Here is a 21,050-nt window from a genome sequence, read left to right as displayed (position 1 = left end):
CACTAAATAACTTTTTGGCAGGTCTCATTTTGTTGTTGTTGTTTATCCTTCCTTTGCTTATGTCAACTGGCAGGTGCTGGGATTTCAGCCAGAACAAGGTTAATGCAGTTTTTAACACCTCTGAAGACTTTTCTTTAGCTGTTAGCTGCAGAATCAGAGCTGTAGCATTCCTTTCTGCTCTTGTAAGTGTCCTATAAATGTTAAGCATATACACGCTGAGGCATCTGAAAGTTCAAGTGATCATAGCTGATGTGCAGCTTCTTAACATGTGCAAATTACCTCTGGTCATGTTCTGGCTGTGTGAAGATGCAGCTGTGGCTATTGTTGGAGAATTTGAATGATCTTGGAGGTCTTTTCCAACCTTAATGATTCTATGAATTTGCTGAGCACCAAAGCAGGTGGAGATGCCAGCAGTTATCACTTACTTAATGTGGCTTGTTATATTCTTCCTCAGAAACATATATTGTTAAAATAAAGGAATCACTCAGGGCAGTTGGTTAGATTAAAGGAAATTAATGAAAAAAATCCCAAAGGGAGTTGTCATCCTCAGGAGTCTTGGCAGCAGAAGCATCTTGGCGTAAGGATAAGTAACACCTCCAGTTTAAATGGCCTTGTTTGCAAATTGTTCTACAATTTGTCTGCTTCTTTCTGAATTAAAATTTCTTTCTCAAAATGAGACCGGATTGTTAAAAGCAGTTCAGGCTGCATGCAACCACTTGTATTTTTTCTTAATTCTTTAAGTCTTTTAGGCCAGTGCATTGTACATAGCAAAGGACTCCAAATGTGCATGCTGTGGTATGAAAGCTGCTCTGGAAAATACTTTCCCACTGAAGATCTTCTTTAAGCTGGCTACCATTTGATATGTCTAAGTAGGATCTTGACTGTTGCCAATGATATGGAATGAGTGGCCAAATCTGCTGTAGCATCCTCATGTAAGAATATGTTTTATCTTCTGAGAACGTTGTTAATATGTAGTCATCTGCAGTAATCACGTGTCTTTGCATATGCTTTTATGAAATTACATCAGATCCATATGAACTTGTTTGTTTTCCCTCCACTGTTTCACTTCTATTGCTATTTCTATATGGATATATTGTTGATATTGCATTGACACTGCCCCATTTCAAATGCAAGATTTTGATCATGCATGCTTATGTGCCATGGTGTTTTGTTATGCTGAGGATATCTTTCTGAGAAGCATGTCCCTGTCATTTGAGGATAATACTCCTGGATCACTTCCATGACACTTGGTGGCTTGCATGCTACTGCAAAATGTCTCATCCTGTATCTCCTAAGCTCTGTATCTTTTGCTAGATATTAGTTTCCACTGCAGCCTGGTATTTTGCCATATCTTTCATCCTTTTACAAATATTCCCGCTCCTTAATTATCTTCCCACTTTTTTTTTTTCCCCCCCGTTCTGGAGAATTTAGTCCCATTACTACTTTCACATATCTTTCTGTTTTCTGTATGCCTCTGGCATGCAAGGGCAGAGTTTTATAACACACTGAAGGCTACCCCAACTCCTGCCAAGAGTGTTTCTTTCCCTGGCTGGCAACATTCTTCATGGGAGTGGATGGCCATTTTTACCCTCACCGGGAGCCAAGCAACTAAATCAACTGAAAAATAACATTACAGAAAGAGGAATAGTTTTCTGCTGGCTTAGCACGCTGTGCTAGCTCAACGTGGGATCAGATGGCTGTTGGTGACAGTATGAAGAAGGGGAGGGTAACATGTGACTGCAGCAGGGGAGCCAGACTCCTGAGTTACTCCTCATGTAGATGGGCTTAGCTAATGGTGACAGTGGGACTCCCCTCACCTAACTTTACATACCTATGAGGCTGGGAAATGAATGCATGCCTCTAGAGAGCCAATTACCTGATCTATTTTAGGAAGAAATGAATTGTCATAGATAGGTGCCTTTCTCTGACTTGATTATATAGGGATCTCAGGATGATTTTTCTCACACTTACAATCTAAGCCAGAACGAATGAATCCCACCCAAGGGTCTGCCTGTAATTTCTGAAAGGTTGAGCTCTGGATCTAAGCAAAGCTGTCCTGATAAATAGGCATCCCTTAATGCCAGCGGTGTTCTGTCTCATAGCTCACTTTTCTGAGATGCTGCGCTTGGAGCATTCAGAAAGACTGAGCAGCAGTCAAGTGGCTTTCATTGATCCTAGAACCTCCTTTAAGTTGAGCAGTTGTGATATCTAATGCATGAGAAAATGGGGGCTAAAACTGCTTCTGCTCTTTTGGAGGAACAGAAAGCAAACCTTTCTCCAATCCATGAGTGCTCTGGGATGGTGCCATCTCTGTCCTTTCTCTGCCATTGTCCTCAGGTTAGGTCTCCCACATTTTTCTCTTGTGCCTTGTATTCCTTCTGCTAGTAGGAGGAACATCTTATCTCTCTTCTTTACTTCTCCTATAGTCTCATTATTATGTGCTTTAATTAGATTTTGTCCTCTGTCTAGACATTCCTGACCCTGTATCAATACATGAGTGTTCTTCCTTCACTGCTTTCTGTTATGTCTCACAACAGACTCATTTTCCTTTTCTTTTAAGCCCAGTGTCCTACTGCTAGGCTTGAGTTGCCTTCAAGCAGGCTTATTCTCTGCTTGCCTTCCATTTTTTAATCTGGTGTGCCTGAATGTACCCTGATTTCACCTGTAGCATCCATCCAGTGTGAGCATTACTCTCCCGAGGAGCTGGAGCTGCGGACTTGCATCCTTCTTGGTTAAGGCTGTTCCAGAGCTGGCATTTCTCACCTTTTGGATCAGTACTTGAGTAGCATTTCTGCTGTGGAAAAGGCACATACTGCTGTTGGTGTGTTGGGGAGGTTGAGGGTTTTTTTTGTCTGGTCCCCGCACCTCAGAGGATTTAGCTGGGGATCTGGGACCGCCCTCCCCAGGTTAAGTTTGCATTGAGAGCCTGTCCAGCACCCTCAAGAAGTCAATGGTCAGGCCCATCTGGAAAAATTCTAGGCACCTGGAGGGCTAGAACATGTTGGAACGAGTAAGTTGGTTGAACAGGCATTAAACACTTAAATATTTCACAAATACGCCAACTTGTGCAGCCAGACCTATGCTTCTGTGGATGTGGAGTGTTGAAAAGAGGTGCCCTAAAGCTTCAGAAATAAGATGAAAAATGCGTATGTAAACAATATGTATTCATTTATGTAAGGGAATGTTTCCTGCAGTGTTTTCTAGATTATTCGGTGATTCTCAGCGACTCCTTGGTGTTTTAGTTCCTACAGTAATGTGTGTGGAGATAGCATCAGGTTTTCTTGTGGATGCTTGAAAGGAGTGGGACTGAACTGAGACAGTTTAGGCATGGGTTCCTAAAAGTACTGACACCTATATTTGAACCCCCATATTTTGGATTTGGGGGTGATTGGGAATACTGATAATTTGATCTGACATATTTCAAGCATGACACCCAAAATCACAAACTACTTCTAATCATAGCAAGGCTATTGCAAAGAGATTATTGTATAATGGGGGCTTTTAATTAAAACCTTGTGGGAGACATTTTTGTTTAGCGTTTCTAGTTATTTCTGGCAAATACTTCACACAGAAAATTCTACAGGAATATTACTTGTTACCATCCAACACACCATACAGAACTGTTGTGAGATGTTTGACACTCAGGACAAGAAATCATGAGGGTCCCATCTCCCTCTACTTGTAGGTTTTGAAAAGGTATTTGCCTCCCGGCACCAGTCTTTCTCTCACCCTTGCTGAAGCCCTGATTTTATATTTTCAGCACAGATGATGGTAAGTCAATTCTGCCATAAACTCGTTGACTTCAGCAGAACTACATCAGGAACAAATTTGTCTCACAACTTTTAAAAACATTATTCTCAATGAAAAGTGAGGCAACTATTCCTACATGTGACAAGGGCACCTACATGGTGCAGTCAGAACTAATAGTCCCTTACACCTCACAAACATTGGCTGAGGAAATAGCTCTATTGAGCCAGAATTAAGTGCACTTTAGGGAGTAACCGATGACTTCCCATCAGTTAGACTTTTAGGTAATGTTAGCTTTTTGTCAGCTTAGACTCACTCTTTTGTCCTCTGCAGCAAACCTTGCTGTTCTTCAGCATCATCAGTACCTGAAATTTGTTACTGCTTTATGCCACTCCATGCTCCATAGGTTTCACAGAGACTTTGTAACCACAGCAGTTATGATCCCCGTTTCCACAATCCTACAGCATTAACAGTTAGGTATTTTTTCTTCTTTCAAGCTCATTGCTTTAACCTTTAAATCAACACTTTGCAGCATTGCAGGGCTTTAAAGTTAAACAGTGGATGATCATTTTAGCATTTAAACAACATTACCACTGATTCTGATTTTGTATTTTGGCTAAAGAGTGAACTCTTGATTACCCAAGGTAATGCATGGGGGAGCTGGGAGGACAAATGAGAGAACACTTAGATAAAGTAAGAACATTGCTACACAAAACATCTGTAGGTTAGGGTTATCAGCGAGGCTGTAATGGAGAAAGAAAAGGTCAGTGGCACAGGTTTCATCTCCAGGGTGAAAGACATCCTCTCCAGGGGATGATACATAGCCTTTGGGCTAAGTGCTGGAAAGCAGCCTGCATGCACGTGGCTCGAGGCTTGTCAGTTCTGCCGCCTCCTGCTTCTCCCAAAAACCTACCTCTGTTGTTACCTTTGTAATCCTGGCAGATAACTTTATTAAATTATTTTTTAATCTGTCTTTTATTTGTTCAAAGTGGTTGAAACAGCGCAAGGTGTGTGTCAGCTTGCCATCTCAATGGCATTGCTTTGTGGGGATGCCTGTTTGGATGTTTGAGGATGCACAGGCTGCCAGCTAGGTCTGGGAGGTGTCAGGAGGTGGGTGAAACAGACTTGGGAAGTCAGGGAAGTGAAAACTGCTGAAAGCTGTCAATTAAACTGTAGCACTGACTCTAAATCATCCCTCAAGTGTCGTTGTATTGCTTCTAGCCACGGGCTGCTTCTGCAGATTTGCATGTCTGTCTGTAGCAGGACATATAGTCAACTCAGGATGCAGATAACTCAGCTCAGATCCCTGAAAACGGAGCATAATTGTTTTTTAAATTTTATTTCCTATAACTCAAGAGAAAATAAGTCAGTAAAATAAAAACAAATCAAAGAAGAATTAAAATAATAACCTCAAAGAAGAATTGTGTAGGATTATAGAGGACTATAGTCTCTGTTGTTGACCAGCTGAGCATTAATGCCAGTGAGCATCATTTTCCTTCTGCATTTTTCAGTGACTTGGATTTAGCTAGGCAGAATACCTGTGTTGCTGCTTCTACGTCCAAACTAACCAAGTTCAGTAAGCCACTGGCCCTTCTAGAGCAGCTGCTGGCATTTGCAGGGTCCTCACGCTTGAGCCTTTTGCTTGCTGAAGTGGTGTCGAAGCTTTCCATCCACAGCAGGGTGGTTCAAGGAGTACCCAGTTCCAGCTGTCCTGACTGGCCCCAGAATTGTTTCTAGCAAGCCTCTGGTGTGGTCTGCCTCAGGTGTTCCCCAGTGCTCTCTCAAGGATTTGAAAGAACTTGAAATCCGGTTCCATAAATCTCATCTCTCAGTAACCCAGGCAGATTCCCCAAAGCTGCCATGTCTCCAAAGTTGTTATGAAATTAATGTTCTTAAAGGTGTGTTGCTAACTTATTTTTTTTTTTTAATGGAAAATCATGTAAATGCTTCCTGTTCCTCCTCCTCCTCTTTTTTTTTTCAAAGCTTTCCACTTGCTCTGATTTAATGACCACCATTATAGATTCTGTAAATATGACTCAACCATGCATAGAGAAATTGTGGGTGCCCCATCCGTGGGAGTGTTCAAGGCCAGGCTGGATGGGGCTTTGAGCAACCTGGTCTGGTGGGAGGTGTCCCTGCCCATGGCAGGGGGCTTGGAACTGGGTGATCTTTAAGGTCCCTTCCAACCCAAACCATTCAATGATAGTGTGTGTGAAAGTGTTCATACTTCTACAAGTGCTGGGTTTCTTCCTGATATTGGTTATTCCAATGCTGAAGAAATCCCCAAAACAAGGACTGAGATGGTGTTTGAAAAACACACTGGCACCCTTTTCTGAGGACTACTTTCAGTGGGCTTTAATTTACTAAATGGCTTTATGAGTCTGGGTCTGAAAGGACTTGAAGATAAGGTAGAAAGGCAAGGCATTTTCTAGGACTTTAAAATGAAAGGTACTTCTGTAGTACAAACAGAGATCAAACTTTTATTTCAACTACATAAGGCCATTTTAACTGTGGAAGAGAAGGTTTCTTCTTAAAGCAGGAAAGGAAAAGGTGGAAAAAGTGTTATCCACAGTGTTTCTGGCTTGATTTCTAGTACTAATTTGTCCCTTTACTGCAGCTGCTGACTCTATAAAAGTGTTTAATCTGCAGCCTCTTCGGAGATTTCCTGTGCTACTGACTCTTTTCAGACCGAGGTAATTTCCTGAGTGTTCACATGGGGCCCGGGTGTTGTGGCCTGCCCAAAACCAAGGAGCTGTTTTCTAAAATGGTTCCCTCGAGGTTGTGCTGTGACAGTCCATTTTCGGTGTGAGTCGGGCTATCATGAGGGAGCGTGAGGTGCATCCCTGGCATCTATGGGGTTTGTAAACTCTGTAGGAGCAGCAGCAGGGGATGGTGAATGGGATGTTTCATGTGATGAGAAAATCCTTTGTTTTTGGCTGCTGAGCAGAACCACCAAGCAGCCCTGCCAGTTCTCTGCTGCTCGATGCCTGTCTCATGCCTGAGCTGCGTAGGAGTTTGCAAAGGCAGATGAATATTTAACATACCCCGAGGCTTTGATCTTTCAGTTGTAGTCTGGGTATGTTTGAAGCCCCATAAAATGTAACTGGCTGAGGTGGTGCTGCTTTTATATCCACTGATGCAGAGACTGGAGCACCCTCCTAATTTCAATTCCTTCTATCTCAGGCCGTTTCATTCCCCTCTCCTATTCATCTGTCAAGAATCCTTATCACCTGGCTGCTGGTGCTCGTGCTGAAACTGCACAGATTTTCAGGCTTTCAGCTGAGTACCTGAACTGCTTGGTTTGAAAGCCTTTGTCTGATCTTCTTCTGGCTCCCAAAGTGCCTCAGCTTCAGGGAAAGGTGGGATGTCCTGCAGGCTGGCCACCAGCCATGCTCTTGGGCTGTGGGGCTGTAGCTGGGGGCTGAGGCTGGACCCATGTCCTCTGTTTCTGCAATATGGTTATGGTACAGGGTGGTCCCATTGCCTACCCTCGAAGGTGGCCCCTGCTGATAAATACCTATGTTCAGGTGTTGGAAGGAGACTTCTAGCCATGAGTTGCTGCCAATACTCCTGGCTGGCTGAGGCAGTGACAACTCCATGCCTTCCCCTGTAAGGAGTGGTGGTCCCTAACTCGGCATTGCAAAGCCTCTTCTTGCACAGCCCCCCTCACTTTCAAGTCTTCCAGCATTGACATTCAAATGCTGAAGCCCTCACTAAGTCTAGCCCTACCAGACATTGAAGGGAAGATCTCAAGAAACACCCAGAAAGGGACCTTGGGGTGTTGGTTGACAGCAGGCTCAACAGGAGCCAGCAGTGTGCCCTTGCAGCCAAGAGGACAAACCGCATTTTGGGGTGCATTAAACGCAATGTAGACAGCTGGTCTAAAGAGGTGATTCTCCCACTGTATTTAGCATTGGTGTGGCCTCAACTTGATTATTGTGTACAGTTCTGGTCTCCAAATATAAAAAGTTAAAGTTAGCCATGAAGAGGTCAGGCAGTGGGACTTGATCTTTGAAGATCCCTTCCAGCTATTGGTCCAGGATGGTCCCATTCCCCATCCCTCAGAGGTGGCTCCTGCTGATAAACACATGTTGAGGTGTTGGAAGGAGTCTATTCTACCAACTCTACCTTTCTTAACATTTGCTCTTGGCTATATTTTGTCTATCTCTCTTTCACTTGCTGTCTTGTGAATCATGGACATGTCAAATAGAGCCAGGACCATCCACTGTGGATATTGTGAGCCCCTCTAAGCTGTCAAGTTCACTAAGATATAGTGCCTTCTACCTGTGGATTGGGATCTCCTCTTGGGGAAATGTGGCTGGATTCAAACCTAACATATTTGAAGTAATTCAATATGCACATGAAGGCATTTGGGAGAAGAGTGCTATCACAGCGATACGATGTGGGCAGTGGTTTGCATAACCTTAGCAAAGAGCCATCAGGTGGCCAGTGGCCTGACCTGGTTTCTGGCAGTCAGGGCTGGCTTTGTAGGTGGGCAAAGAAGGCAACCTCTATGACAGCAGAAAACAGCAGCACAGCAAATATTTTCCTGCTGGTTTTGTCTGTCAGAGCCATGGAGAACTGGGCTGGTTGCTGCTTCTCCATGGCACTAGAAGTTCTGTATCCAATATTGATATTTCCATTATCTTTTATTTCTTTTTTTTCCTCCCTTCTGCTATTTGTTTTCTCAGGTCTATCTTTATTATATACCTTCTCCTTCAGCTCTGGTTCCTCATCCTTGGGGTAGAAAAATCCAATTTTGCTTGTGGTCTTGGGAAGCCGCAAGTGATATTGCTGCAGTTGTGACAAAACTTAATGTGGCCTAAATATTCGAGCAGCCCATGCTGAGGTTTGTACTTCTGTGGGTTTGTGTGCTCCTAGCAATACCTGAGCTAGGTATTTTAAAGCTGATTCAGATACGTATGCATGGGCTGCAGTCATCTTACTTATGGCAGCATAAGCAAAATTTTGGGAGCTGAGCGCTCTTGGAGGGGAAAGAAATACCATAAACATCTGCATATGTGTGAGTGTTGTCCCTCCAGAGCCTACACTGTAACACCTTAAGCTATGAGAAGAGACTTTTGTAAATGGCATTAGTATTCAGCAATCTGGCAGGAATGTTGTGAGGGTACAAAATACATCTCTTGTAAGATTGCCTGTTTTATAGTCTGCTAGACTAAAAGCTAATATAAAACTGAAGCAGAGGCCTTACAAATAAAATTGTTACACTGCAGCTTACTGGATTTTTTTTTTTTTTTTGAGGGGCACATTCTCCTGGGTCTCTTGACCCACGAACTCTTCCCAGGTCTGTGCATACATCCTGTCTTTTTCAGGCCTGATTCCCCTCTTGCACCTTGCTCTCTTGGAGGGAAAGCTGGTGAAGACTTGGGTCACAAGGGGCTCACAGCATACTCTGCTGTGCCCAGATCTGGGTGACCAGTAGCCAAGAATTTCAGGGTGCGTTGTTACCTCTGTGCTGAAGGGCAGGGGTGGTCCATATCAAATGGTGTGGTGAGAGCATTGTGAGGGAGAGCAACCTACCCTGTAATTCATGCTATGCCCTCCCCATGTGAGGAGGGAGATGAAATCTGTTCCCAGGTGACTCCTTTGCTGTGGTCCAGTTGTGTTATCTCCTAGAGGATAATGGAAATACAAAATGGACAGCAATTCAGGGGACTAACTTATTCCCCCAGCTCCAAATTCATTTACTTACCATTGCTGCTGAGACATCCATGAAACATTATAGAGGGGATGGTGGAATTTAAAATCAGAGCAAGGAATAGAATAGGCAAAATGGTATTTTGCTGCACATGGAAGGCAGCTTGCCTTCCTCTTGCTCCATCCCTTATGTTTTGATATTTGCTTCAACAGCTCCCTCTCACCCTGAAGCTCCTTGTTCTCCCGTTGCTGCTGAAGGGCACTTATTCCTTCAGGCCACCCTCAAAATAACAGATCCACCCTCCTAGACCCCAGCATGCTGGGATGTACAGCCCTGTGTACTGTTCCTACCCATACCCTTATCTAACCCTACTATTTGAAGGAAAAAAGAAAATGGAGAGTAATACAGGCCAATCCTGTTCTAGATGTAAAATGCCCACAGCTCTGTCAGGGCTATAAAAACTGATCCATGGATACTTTGTCTTGAAACCCTGATACGACTTCTAGCTTGTTTGTGCAGTACAAAACCTTGGTGAAAGAGGGACTGGAAAAACATCAGAAGTACATAAATAATGCTTTTGTCAAAGGGTATTTCTGTAGACCTCCTAAATATCAGCTTTTCATGGTCTTTTCACACAAATTCCATTTCTGTACTGTTGTTTTCAAGAGATCTTTTCACAGCCTAATATCAGGCAAGTCATTTTACTTGTAAGCTTAGATGAGGGTATGTTTCAGGGGTGAATCTTTTCAGGATTTATTGAAGACTCTGATGTAACTTCATTGCATGATGTAGTGAAATATTATCTCCCTCCCACTCTTGCTGAGTTACAAGAGGGCTATTGTGTCAGACAATTTTCTGGGCACAATTTCAGTGCTCAGGCAGATGGGAAGAGAAATTTCAGGCCTTTAGGTTGGTCTCATCACCTACTGAATTGCCTCTTTAGAGCACTATGCACTCTTTCTAAGTGACAGCTTAGTACTGACATCTTCCAATGCAAGTCCGTATACTAGATTTTCTCCTTTGATACTTCCAGATCCCTGCCTACAATGAAAAATAGTGAACAGAGCTGCCTGTCATTGTCTTTACTTGATCTTCTCCTTCTTAATTAAATTTACTCTGAGCTTTATCTTAGTCTGGCACTGAAACAAACTGCTGAATGCATTGCTACATATTTTACATATGTTTGTGGGACATGCAACCTGCTTGGAGGACTTGCACACTCATGCTGTGCGGGTTATGGCACACAAAAATATATTGTATTTGTAGTAGGCTGCTGCATATGTTCAGAAACTGCTGAAAGTCTTTGGAATTCTTGTAACTGTTTATTCATTCTTTTGTTTAGGAGTCAGTGACCTGTAAGTGCTCATTATGAAGAGAGATCTGGTTTTCTTGGTGAGTCTAATTAGCGTTGCCTTCCTGTCACTGCTAAGGTCTGGATATCCTCAACATATTGCAGAGGACTCCTGCTCTGTTCAAATCCTTGTCCCAGGCCTCAAAGGTAATGTGGAAGTCTACTCCATCATTCAAATACTAATCCATTATTTCTAACAGGCTAATTTGCACCACTGACAGCTTCTTACAGAGACAAAGGAGGTGTCTTTCTTATTTGTCCAGTTTGTAGCCTCCTTATACATGGAGTTTTAAGGTCCTTAAGATGAACTTAAGTCTGTTAAAATTAACATGGTTTAGAGAATGTATGCTAAAGTTTCCCAAACTTGCTTCTGATCTTTAATGTTTGTTCCTCTGGTACCCTGCCTAGTTGTTTTCTCTGTGTTTATGCGCACAACTGGTGCACATGCACAGAAAAACATACTGTAAAATCAGGCCGTATGTTATACCTGGAGAGGTTTTCATTGCCATTTTGCTATGTACTAAGGGAAATATTCTGTATTTTCTACTCTTAAACTTGTCTTCCTTTGGGCTAAATTTCCATTGATTTTAAATGCCCAAGTACCTTTTAGCAGGAATAAAAAATTAAAGTTAGTCTTTTGGCATTTCTATAGTTTCCATGGAGAAAAGCACCATTTTCACAAATTATGCCCCCAAAATATGGCATAATAAATTATTGATCTTTCCATAGTAAAACATGTACTAAAGTACCTTGGATAGGAAATTAGCATCTAGGAAGAATTTAGCATTTTAAAGCAAAAGCATCCACTACAGTGTGAAATCCCAGCCCCGTTATTGTACTCAATAACTGTAATGTACATTTTGGAGGCTATGGTATTTCTACTGGAGGGTAATGTTCTAGTTGGGAAGAACAGCTCTTGCCTGTTACATCCAAATCTTCTGAGTTTGACTAAGACTTGAGTAAAGTTGTTTCACTCTGATATATTTGCAGTGGAATAGGCATAAGGTAGTGCTGTTTATGTAACTCACAGAGAACAACACAAGGTAAATATGCATTGTGTAAAGTTACACAGATCCATCAAATGATCAGGCCTCAGCACTGGGAACTGGAGCATCATGATAATCTTTCATTTCGGAGTCATTGTCAGTCACAGTCAGGCTTTATAACTTCTTTGCCTTAGTTTTCCTATTTGTCTAATCAGTCAAAATTAACACCTGTAATTACCATTGTTACAAGAGGACCATTATTACTATTGTATATAGCAGGTTTTTTTTAAACATATAGGCATAGCAATAATAATCTTGGCCCTTTGCCAGAAGGCAAATCTGAACTAGGGAGCAGTAAAGAAGCTTGAAAACCATCATGTGCTAATGATTTCACTCCGCTTCACGAGTTAAAGACATTGTGAAAGTGAGAGAGATTGATGTACAAATCCAGCGAAGCACAAAATGGCCTGACGCAGCCCCTGTTAACGTGAAGTCTCTGAAAAGCTGTCATTGCCCCAGCTACGCTGTCGGGGGGACTGGCTCAGAGAATTGGTAATGAGAAGCTGCTGTCCCCCACCGGCACAACTCCAACTCATTTCAGTGGCCAAGGCTGCCTTCAAATTGAGCATGTATGAGGCTGTGTGCCCAGATTTTGGCTCCCACACAATGTGGGGTTTGCTCACTGTGGCTCTTAATTCTACCCCAGCTCCTCCTCTGCTGAGCAAGATCTCCAGTGATGGAAGAACAGAGACCCCTTCCCCACTGCCAGGCATGAGCCTGTTGGGATTTGGGAAAAATGGGTACTGGGAACGCATGGAAGAAGTGAGGGAGACCATGGGATGTGTGAAAGGTAAAAGTAGAAGGGGGAGCTAGGCCTGAGAGGTGGTGCAGAGAGTGGAGCCCGAGTGGGGGCTGATGGAAAAATACACCAGGAAAAAGTACCCAAAGGTAGGGGAGTGAAATGTAGAAATTTTAGAAGAACAGTAGGAGATGAAAGAGGAAAGAAGGGCACAAAGAACGAGACTGAGCAGAGACTGGAAACCAGAAAAGAAAAAAAAGGGGGGGAAGAAAATAACACAAAGCCAATTAGGACTCCACAGAATAAAAGGTTATCGGAAGGGGGATGAGATGAGAATGAAGGTAGAAATGGAAGATGAAGAAAACCAGTGAAGACACCCAGAATAGAAAAAAGGCACAAATGAGTTTAAGGTCAGCGGCTTAGGTCTGGGATGCAGTTTTTTTTTTTTTAAACCTCAACTTTATAAAGGAGAAAGATGAAATGTGAGAGGGAAAAATACCATGTCTCTGAGAATCCAGACAGCAGAATGATTCGCGTTTTAGAAAACCAACAATATTAATAATGGGAAAAGTGCATTTTGTGTGAAGAAGAAATGGATGGCAAGGCCTCACTATATTGCTCATTCATATTCTTCCTAAGTTCCCATTTCTTTTGTTAAGTCCATGAGATTAAACTTACTGTAAAGAAAAAACATTACACACAAAAATCTTTCAAGGCTTAACTTCTTGTTTCTCCACCTTGTTTTGTCTCCCTTCCAGAATCTAAAGCAGGAATTATCTTAGTCTCCATGGCATGCAATACATAAAAAAATTGATGCTACATAAATAAAAACAATATTCTTTTTTTTTTTTTTTACACCCATACTTGATGCTTCTACTTACACAGGGAACATGAGTAATGAAGGAAAGTTATCACCAGCCAAGGAATGCTTAATAGCTTATGGAGTTAATATTTGGCATGCAATTTTTATTACAGTAGATGGTACAGCTCAAGGTAAGCATGATGCAAACAGAATCAGGGATAAATCCTGTACCAAAGAATTCACATGAGAAGGCAAATTGACATCAGTAGTAAGATATATCATCGGAATCATGAGGTGTTACTCTCAGAGATGACGGGACAAAAAGTCTGCAGTAGTGTCAGGATTGTGCCTGATATTCAGGTCCTGCTGCAGCTCGGTTTGGTACCAGAGCTTGATTTCTTTTGGGGATGTGGGGCGTGTCAAAACTGGGGAGCACTGCTGGGCAATCTCACCCTGCCTCAGCCACTGCTGAACACCGAGGAAGGAGGTGTGCATTCATGTAGCAGGACTGGGACAAAGAGCCACCCGGGCAGGATGGAGAGGAGTCTGAGAAGGAGGTACAGCAAAGGGACTGCAATTGGTGGAGGAAGCTAAACTGGAGCCACTGAGTAGGAATTACAGTGCACAGACTCCTCCTGCACTGAAAGGACGGGGTGTGATGTACAGCACAGGGACTGGAGACCAGAAAGGGACCAGGGGAGCAAAGGTGTCTTTCCTGAGGCTCATTTATTTGTTTGTTTGTTTGTTATTCCCAATTCAGGAAAAAAGAGGTAAAAAATACGTTAATTATACACAATATATATTTATAATATATATTTATATATATATATATTTAATTCCTTGATGGATTTTTTTTTTGTCTGTGACACCTGCCCAGTACTCAGGGTACATATAACAGAAACAGGGACTTACATGCTGCAAAGCTGAACTGGCCACTGACCCTTTTAGCCAAGGTCTTGCTGCTTAAAACAGCTGATAACAAAACCTGCAAAGTGGTCTGTAGCAGGGCCTGTAATGGGGTAATCTCCTCCCAGGGAAAGTTTCTTAAACATCCACAGTAAGGAATGCAGTGTCATCTTATTATAGGAATAAATGCAGGCAAGTGTAATGGCCTGAAGCAGGAGTGATCTATTTTATTGATCCCTAATGCACAGCTTTCACTCTGAAGAACATGTAAAGCAATAGGCTGTAATAGCCTGCTCTGAGCCTCCAGAGAGCAGGGAAAAAGTCATTGTCAGGATTTATCTTTGGGAAGCAAAGAACTCATAACCAGCCCTGAGGGGGGAAAGACAATCATACAAAGACTATTGGTTACCTGGTAATAAAAAAAGGTGACGTTCCCAAATGTGCCAAATAATAGCCTGTTTCATACTAACAATATTATCCATTGGGGATTATGTGAAGTTTGTCCTCATTAAGGTCAGAGAATGGCCTATTTTTGCATGTCTGAAGGCAGGGAAGATGGGCTGGATCTTGCTGGTAGCCTGAAGAACGAAAATACAACAGATGAAGGGCTGAGTTCAGCTCACAGCCCCCTATGTCTACAATAAGGAGAGAGGGCTGGAGGCTGCATATTTGAAACATGCCATGTTTCAGCTTGTTTATACATGATCCTTCTCTAAAGTGCATCTTCCAGCTATGCTGGAGAGCTTGAGGGGTACATGATAACCATTTACCTTCCTGCTACGGTGCTTACTTTGGCTTCCTGGAGAGCAGCTAATGTTTACTCTCTACAGAAATACAGAGTTGGGGCATTAAGCCTGTTGCATTAGCTATGGATTTCAGATTCTGACATTTTATTTTCTGTGGAAGTCGTAGAACTTTCCTCTCCTTCACATACATCTTTTTAATAAAGGTGACTTTGAAAATCATTCTTTAAACTTCTGTTTGTTCAAGAGATTTTTAATTTTATGTCCCTGGCAAAAAACAACAGTAGGGGGCAAAACAATGTAAGCATCTCCAAATATCCAATGAAAGACACAAGCAAGGGACACATTTATAGAAACTCATGTTTTACGTATGCTGAATACATATCACATACCATGAGCCATGTGACTATAAGTACAATGCACTATGGTTCAGACCACAAAGATTAAAAGGTATGGTATATGTGAGAACACAGATTAAGTAACTGTTGTTTAATCCTCAGAAATTATCCTGCAAATGACAGATGTACCAATGCCTTCCTATAGATCCATCATTACTCAGTACATGGAATAAACTTTTTTTTTTTTGTAATTTGAGGTTATGGTTAAGCCATTTTCACTGGAGACAAACATGTCCTCCAGCATGTTTTGCTGAAAAGGGACGACATTTGGTAGAAACTCAAGAATGTTTGGTGAACATGGTGGCAGAATGAACATGAACATGTGCTACATTGAGGCCGGATTCTGAAGCTTCTGCTTAAAAAAATTGTGTTGTGGTGGTGTTTTTGGAGGGGGCTTGGTGATATGAATAACATCCACACAACTAGAATCAGGACGGTTTGATAACATACTGACTTTGGTTTTGTCAGTTTCTACGTCCATTGCAGAAAAGTCCATGAAACAAAGCTGTTGAGTCAGGTTTCAACTGCTTTTATTTTTTCCCCTTGCTATAATAAGCTTGTATTTTCAGTGAGGATAATAGCACTTGTCACTGACACCAACTGAAAATAGTTCTGGCTTAATTTGATTCTTCTTTTTATTTCATTTTTTGTCAACAGGGGAGGCTGGAGAAAAGGGGGAAAAAGGTGCTCCAGGTCGTCCAGGCAGGGTTGGGCCTCCAGGAGAAAAAGGTAACTCCAGGAGAAAAGATGTTTTGAAAGTAAATACTGACCAAATACTACCTTTTCTTTTGAGGCAACATTGATGAGAATTCTCTCTCCCTTTGCTGGATGACTAAACCATCTTTAGGTGTTTTCATGTACCGTACACACTCATTTGTAAACTAGCTATTGTTTTTGGTTCAAAAGGTTAATGGAAAAATGTTTTTTCTTTATTTTTAGTAAGGTCTTTAATAAAGAAAGACATCATAATGCCTTCTGCAAATGCAAACCTCATATTGTAGCAGAGGGAAGAAATCATGAGGTAGTTTCTTTTTGTTTGTAAATGTGAACACTCACAATACCTTAATTAAAACCACTGTGGGAAGGTGTTAAGCCTTAATAGGCAGGGGTGGCCATGAGTGATTCCACATTTCTTAGATCACAGTTCAGTAGTATTTTTGGAAAGATGGTATTAACATCACTTGCACTCTAGTTGAAAAATATTTGGAGCTCTTGAGAGGAATAGTGCTCAATCGTATTCAGTTATAGAGCTGGGGGAAATACAGCATTTCCGTCTTACAGGAAATTCTGTCTATTCACATTTGTTTTCCTCCTGAAACAGGGAGGAAATGTGACCTTCATATATATATATATATGTTTTTTTTTTTTAAGGAGTTGCATATTCTGAAAAAAAAATCATATTAGGAGTAGTCAAAACCTTTTATTTCAATACTGAAACTTTTGACATTACTGTCATCAGAGTGTTGGTGTTTTTACCAAAATTAATTTACAAGCCTTTTTTCAAAGCATTCACAGTAGTAACTTCCTTATGACGATGCATGATCCATTACGTAGTTCTTTTGGGCAGTTACGGAAACCTTATATTTGCAATTTCTCCTGGGACCAAGATCTATGGATAGAGCTCATTCCCTAAAACACATTAAAAAACTTACAACTCCCATGAGGTGTGTATGTTCAGTCTGTGTACTTCCCATATGAATATGTAGCCTTCAAGGACGACTCTCATAAAAAATATTGGAAACTAAAATTTCAGCTCCTACAAGGTAATGCAGCATGAAGAGAAGTAAAAGTACTACAGAATAATTTTGGTTAAAAGGTGATATGGAGGTCATCTAGTCCAATCTCCTGCTTAAAATAGGGCAGACTTCAAATTTAGGTCAGGTTGCTCAGGGTCTTGTCCAGTAGACTTCTGAAAATCTCCAAGGATGGAGATTCCACAACATTTTTGATAGGCCTGCTCTCCAGTCTCATTAAAAGACCTTTTCCTTACGGCCAATTGAAAATTCCTGCTTTTATCTTGTGATCATTGCCTCTTGTCCTTTTGCTGTGCATTTCTGAGAAGAGAAGGCTGCATCTTCTCTACAAAACTGCTGTAGGTTGCAGAAGGTTGCAGTTAGGTCTCCCTCTTACCCTTGTCTTCTGCAGGCTAAATAAAACCACTCGGTTTGTTCAGCCCAGCGAAGAGGAGGCTGAGGGGAGGCCTCATGGTGGCCTGCAGCTCCCTCACGAGGGGAGCAGAGGGGCAGGCGCTGAGCTCTGCTCCCTGGGGACAGCGACAGGACCCGAGGGAACGGCATGGAGCTGGGACAGGGGAGGGTCAGGCTGGGGGTTAGTGAAAGTTTCTTCAACAAGAGAGAGGGTAGTTGGGCACTGGGGCAGGCTCCCTAGGGAAGTGGTCACAGCACCAAGCCTGCTGGAGTTCAATAAACATTTGCTCTTGAAAATATGGTTTGATTTTGGGGTGGTCCTGTGTAGACCCAGGAGTTGGACTTGATGATCGATGTACGTCAATGTATTCAAAATGTTTTGAATTGGGTGAGAAATGGAAGTAATGCTGTATGATCAGCCAATGCATGGTGTAACATCTAATTTATATAATTTTATATTGTAATGTTGCATTTACTTGGAAAATTATTGTCAAAGGGAAAGCTTGATGAATTCTAATAATTAGGATAATTTTCCATTTTTTTTTAATATCTCCAAAAGTCAAAAATTCTGATGCAACTGCATGAGGAAACATTGAAGTGAAAATTCACTGCAAGAAAATGTACTTGAAACAGAAAAGAGATGAAAGAAACTTAAATATTAATGCATTCTATATAATATTTTTCCAGGCTGTGCTTTCAGGCAAAGTTCCTTACTGCTTCTGTAGCAACATATTTTTCTGCTTTCCTTTTTGCATCCAGATTTGACTTGATGTGTGTATGTTCTTGGAATATTTAGTAAACACCTATATCTTAGCATAGTAAGAAATTTCAGTACAGTGTTCTCAAAAATAACCAGTTCAGCAACTGTTCCTGAGCAGATTATCTAATATCCATTTGTGACCTGCTATTGGCTTTGCTTTTTTGCTCTGTTTTTGATCTCTTGATGGGCATACATCACTGATGTCCTTTATAGTCCTGGCCAAGCATTTTAAAATCTCAGTTGGCAGAAAGCTTAGATCCATGATCCAGGTACTTAACACATAGCTTGGCGAGTAATGAAGGGGGGATAAAATCGTTGCCTCACTTTGCATTTGACTCATTCTAGAAGCATACATGGATGAATACAGCAGCTCTGTTTCTGTGCAGTAGTCTGTTAAACTGCAGTCACTGTGTTAACACATTTGACCTCCTGTAGTTTTTGAGCATATTTCTATTGAAATTTGATAATTGCTGTCTTGTTGGGCTAATATTTGGCTCCTTCTATGGATGGAAACTGCTGCATTACATTGTATATTGCTGCTATTTGAGTAAGTGATGGTTTACATGAGGGAAAGATTACTGTTCTGTAATGTTTGGAGAGTTTTCTACTTTTGTTGTCAGTTTTCAATATCCGAATCGTATTTTTTTGTTGTTTTTGTTTGTTTCCCTTTCTTTGTTTTGTTTAGGCAAGTTCATCCTAAGGAAATGTGCTTAGTTTCATTGAAATTAGGAGTATACTAATCAGTGAATAAATAACATACATAAGAAATGTTTTTCTTATGGTATATTTGACCTGAAGTGAACATCTCAAAATTAGAAAGTTCCGCAAATGTTTTCATCATATCCTTTCCTCATAAGATTTTCATATTTTAGTAATTCAGACATTGATAACCATTAAAACTTTCTGCTGCTTTCTTGAAATAAATCTAAGTGTCCTGATATTTCAGGTGACATCAGACATCCTGATGTCTTTGGGCACTGATTAAGGTTAAATTCCACTTACTTTCTTCATTGCTTATAATTAATTGTATAGGTCAATTATGATGCATAGCATGTCAGCAGAATTTAAAACTGTGTTAGCCTTATGTAAAGCATAGAGCACTGGATCAAGTAAAATGGCTGATTCAGACAAAAGTAATGTGTAGTGCAATGCAAGTTTTGGGGTGTGAGGTTAATGGACATAACTTTTCCACTTGCTCTGATAGCTGGACTGCACACTCCCAAGTTGGGAGTGAAGTCAATTATTTGATTTAGATTTGATTCTATCTGTGAGACCAAAACTTACATGTTTACAAATTCTGAACAGATATTTCAGTAACAATACAATACTGTGAATATTCTCAGAGTAGCATAGATTCTGTTTATGTCAATCAAAATAAGGAGAGGGTGAACTTAGTGCTGGAAACCATAATCAAAGGAGCAGCGCATTAAAAATGTGTTTAGATATTTAATTTCTTGTAGAGCCACAACCGTTTGAAAATAGATTATTTTAATATTTTCATTCCAGCCTTTATATATCATGCTTTGTTTATATGGGTATGTTAAGTACAGTCACACAATAGTGTTGGGCATGGAACACAACTCTCTCTACGTCTGCAGTGTTAGCACAGTCCATGGTGTGATTTTGGCTTGTGGCAGCTAACACTTTCTCAGATAATTCTTGGGCACATTTTGGGAGCTAACACAGTGAACAGCTTGCAACTGGTTATCCTAGTTTGAAGAAAAAGACAATTTACAACCGTGGAGTGTCCCATTCTTGGCCACCTGTTTCTCAGTGCTAGGAAACTGTCCCAGGCATTTAGCTTACTAGTACAGACATAGCCTCTAAGTATGAGAGAAGACTCATTAATTTATCTGGATTGGAGCCAGAGTGCTCAGTCATTTGTATAATCAAATTCTAAAGAGTGGTAATAATATCTTAATTTATATTTTAGTATTACTGATTGCTCATTAATATGTAATCAATCAATTCCGCACATTTCTGAGCCAACTTTTACACGAATTTATTGCTCGCTAAGGAGTGCTGCAGGCAGAATTCCATATAAAAGTCCTGACATTGACAGTTGTGGATTCACAAAGTGGGTATCTTATTCAAAACTATCTTTCAGTTCCATCAGAACACAGTGGGATTTTGAGAAAACCAGTTCTAAGCTGAGTGGACAAGAACATGGCAGATGGGCTTCAGTGTAAATAAATATATTGCATAGGGACCTTAGGGATACATAATTTAATCCATAATTACATGATGCCAAACAAAAGAACTGTCACTTAAAACTCAAGAACCTCTTTCAAATCATTAGCAGCAGTCCCAAAGCCAACAAACTCTGCTCATCATCAGAAAAGATAACAATAACAAAACAGCAAGCTCTTCTTTGTAGCTGATTTTGCTCTGTATCAAAACCTGACATGCACTATCTCAAGTAACAAGTGTGGCTTGTTACGCAGGAGGTTAGAGAGGGGCACCAGAAATGTGAAGATGGAGGAACTGCCTTGTAAGGAGAAGCTGGACAGGTTGAGACTCTTCCAGCTGTAAGGAGGAGTCTGAGGAGGATATGACTGAGGTCTGCAGAATCATGAAAGCTGTGAGTAAGGTGACCTGCTGTTCACTAGGTCCATCATATCCAAGTTAGGAGGCACTCACTGAAGCTTCTGGGAGACTGATTTAGCATCTTCATCTGCAGTGGACTGCAGGTAGTAGCCAGGGTTGCATGACCTCTCTGTATTACACCTCCTGCTGTCTCTGTGGTAATCAG

At 41.2% G+C, this 21,050-nt stretch overlaps 1 protein-coding gene across 3 annotated transcripts in view; it reads left to right on the top strand.

Moving 5' to 3' along the window:
• COLEC11 (collectin subfamily member 11) overlaps nt 1-21,050 on the top strand; it is a 46,290-nt gene that overhangs the window by 13,078 nt on the left and 12,162 nt on the right. For all 3 annotated transcript variants that reach the window (XM_083829550.1, XM_083829551.1, XM_083829549.1), the window contains exons 2-3: nt 10,749-10,904; nt 16,049-16,120. In XM_083829550.1, coding sequence (XP_083685676.1) covers nt 10,775-10,904; nt 16,049-16,120 — 202 coding nt within the window. In that variant the 5' untranslated portion in view covers nt 10,749-10,774. The remainder of the gene's footprint in view (nt 1-10,748; nt 10,905-16,048; nt 16,121-21,050) is intronic.

Source organism: Anser anser, assembly GCF_964211835.1.
Source record: "Anser anser genome assembly, chromosome: 3".
In the NCBI taxonomy this organism is placed as follows: Eukaryota; Metazoa; Chordata; class Aves; order Anseriformes; family Anatidae; genus Anser; species Anser anser.
This window is presented reverse-complemented; position numbering and strand designations above follow the sequence as displayed.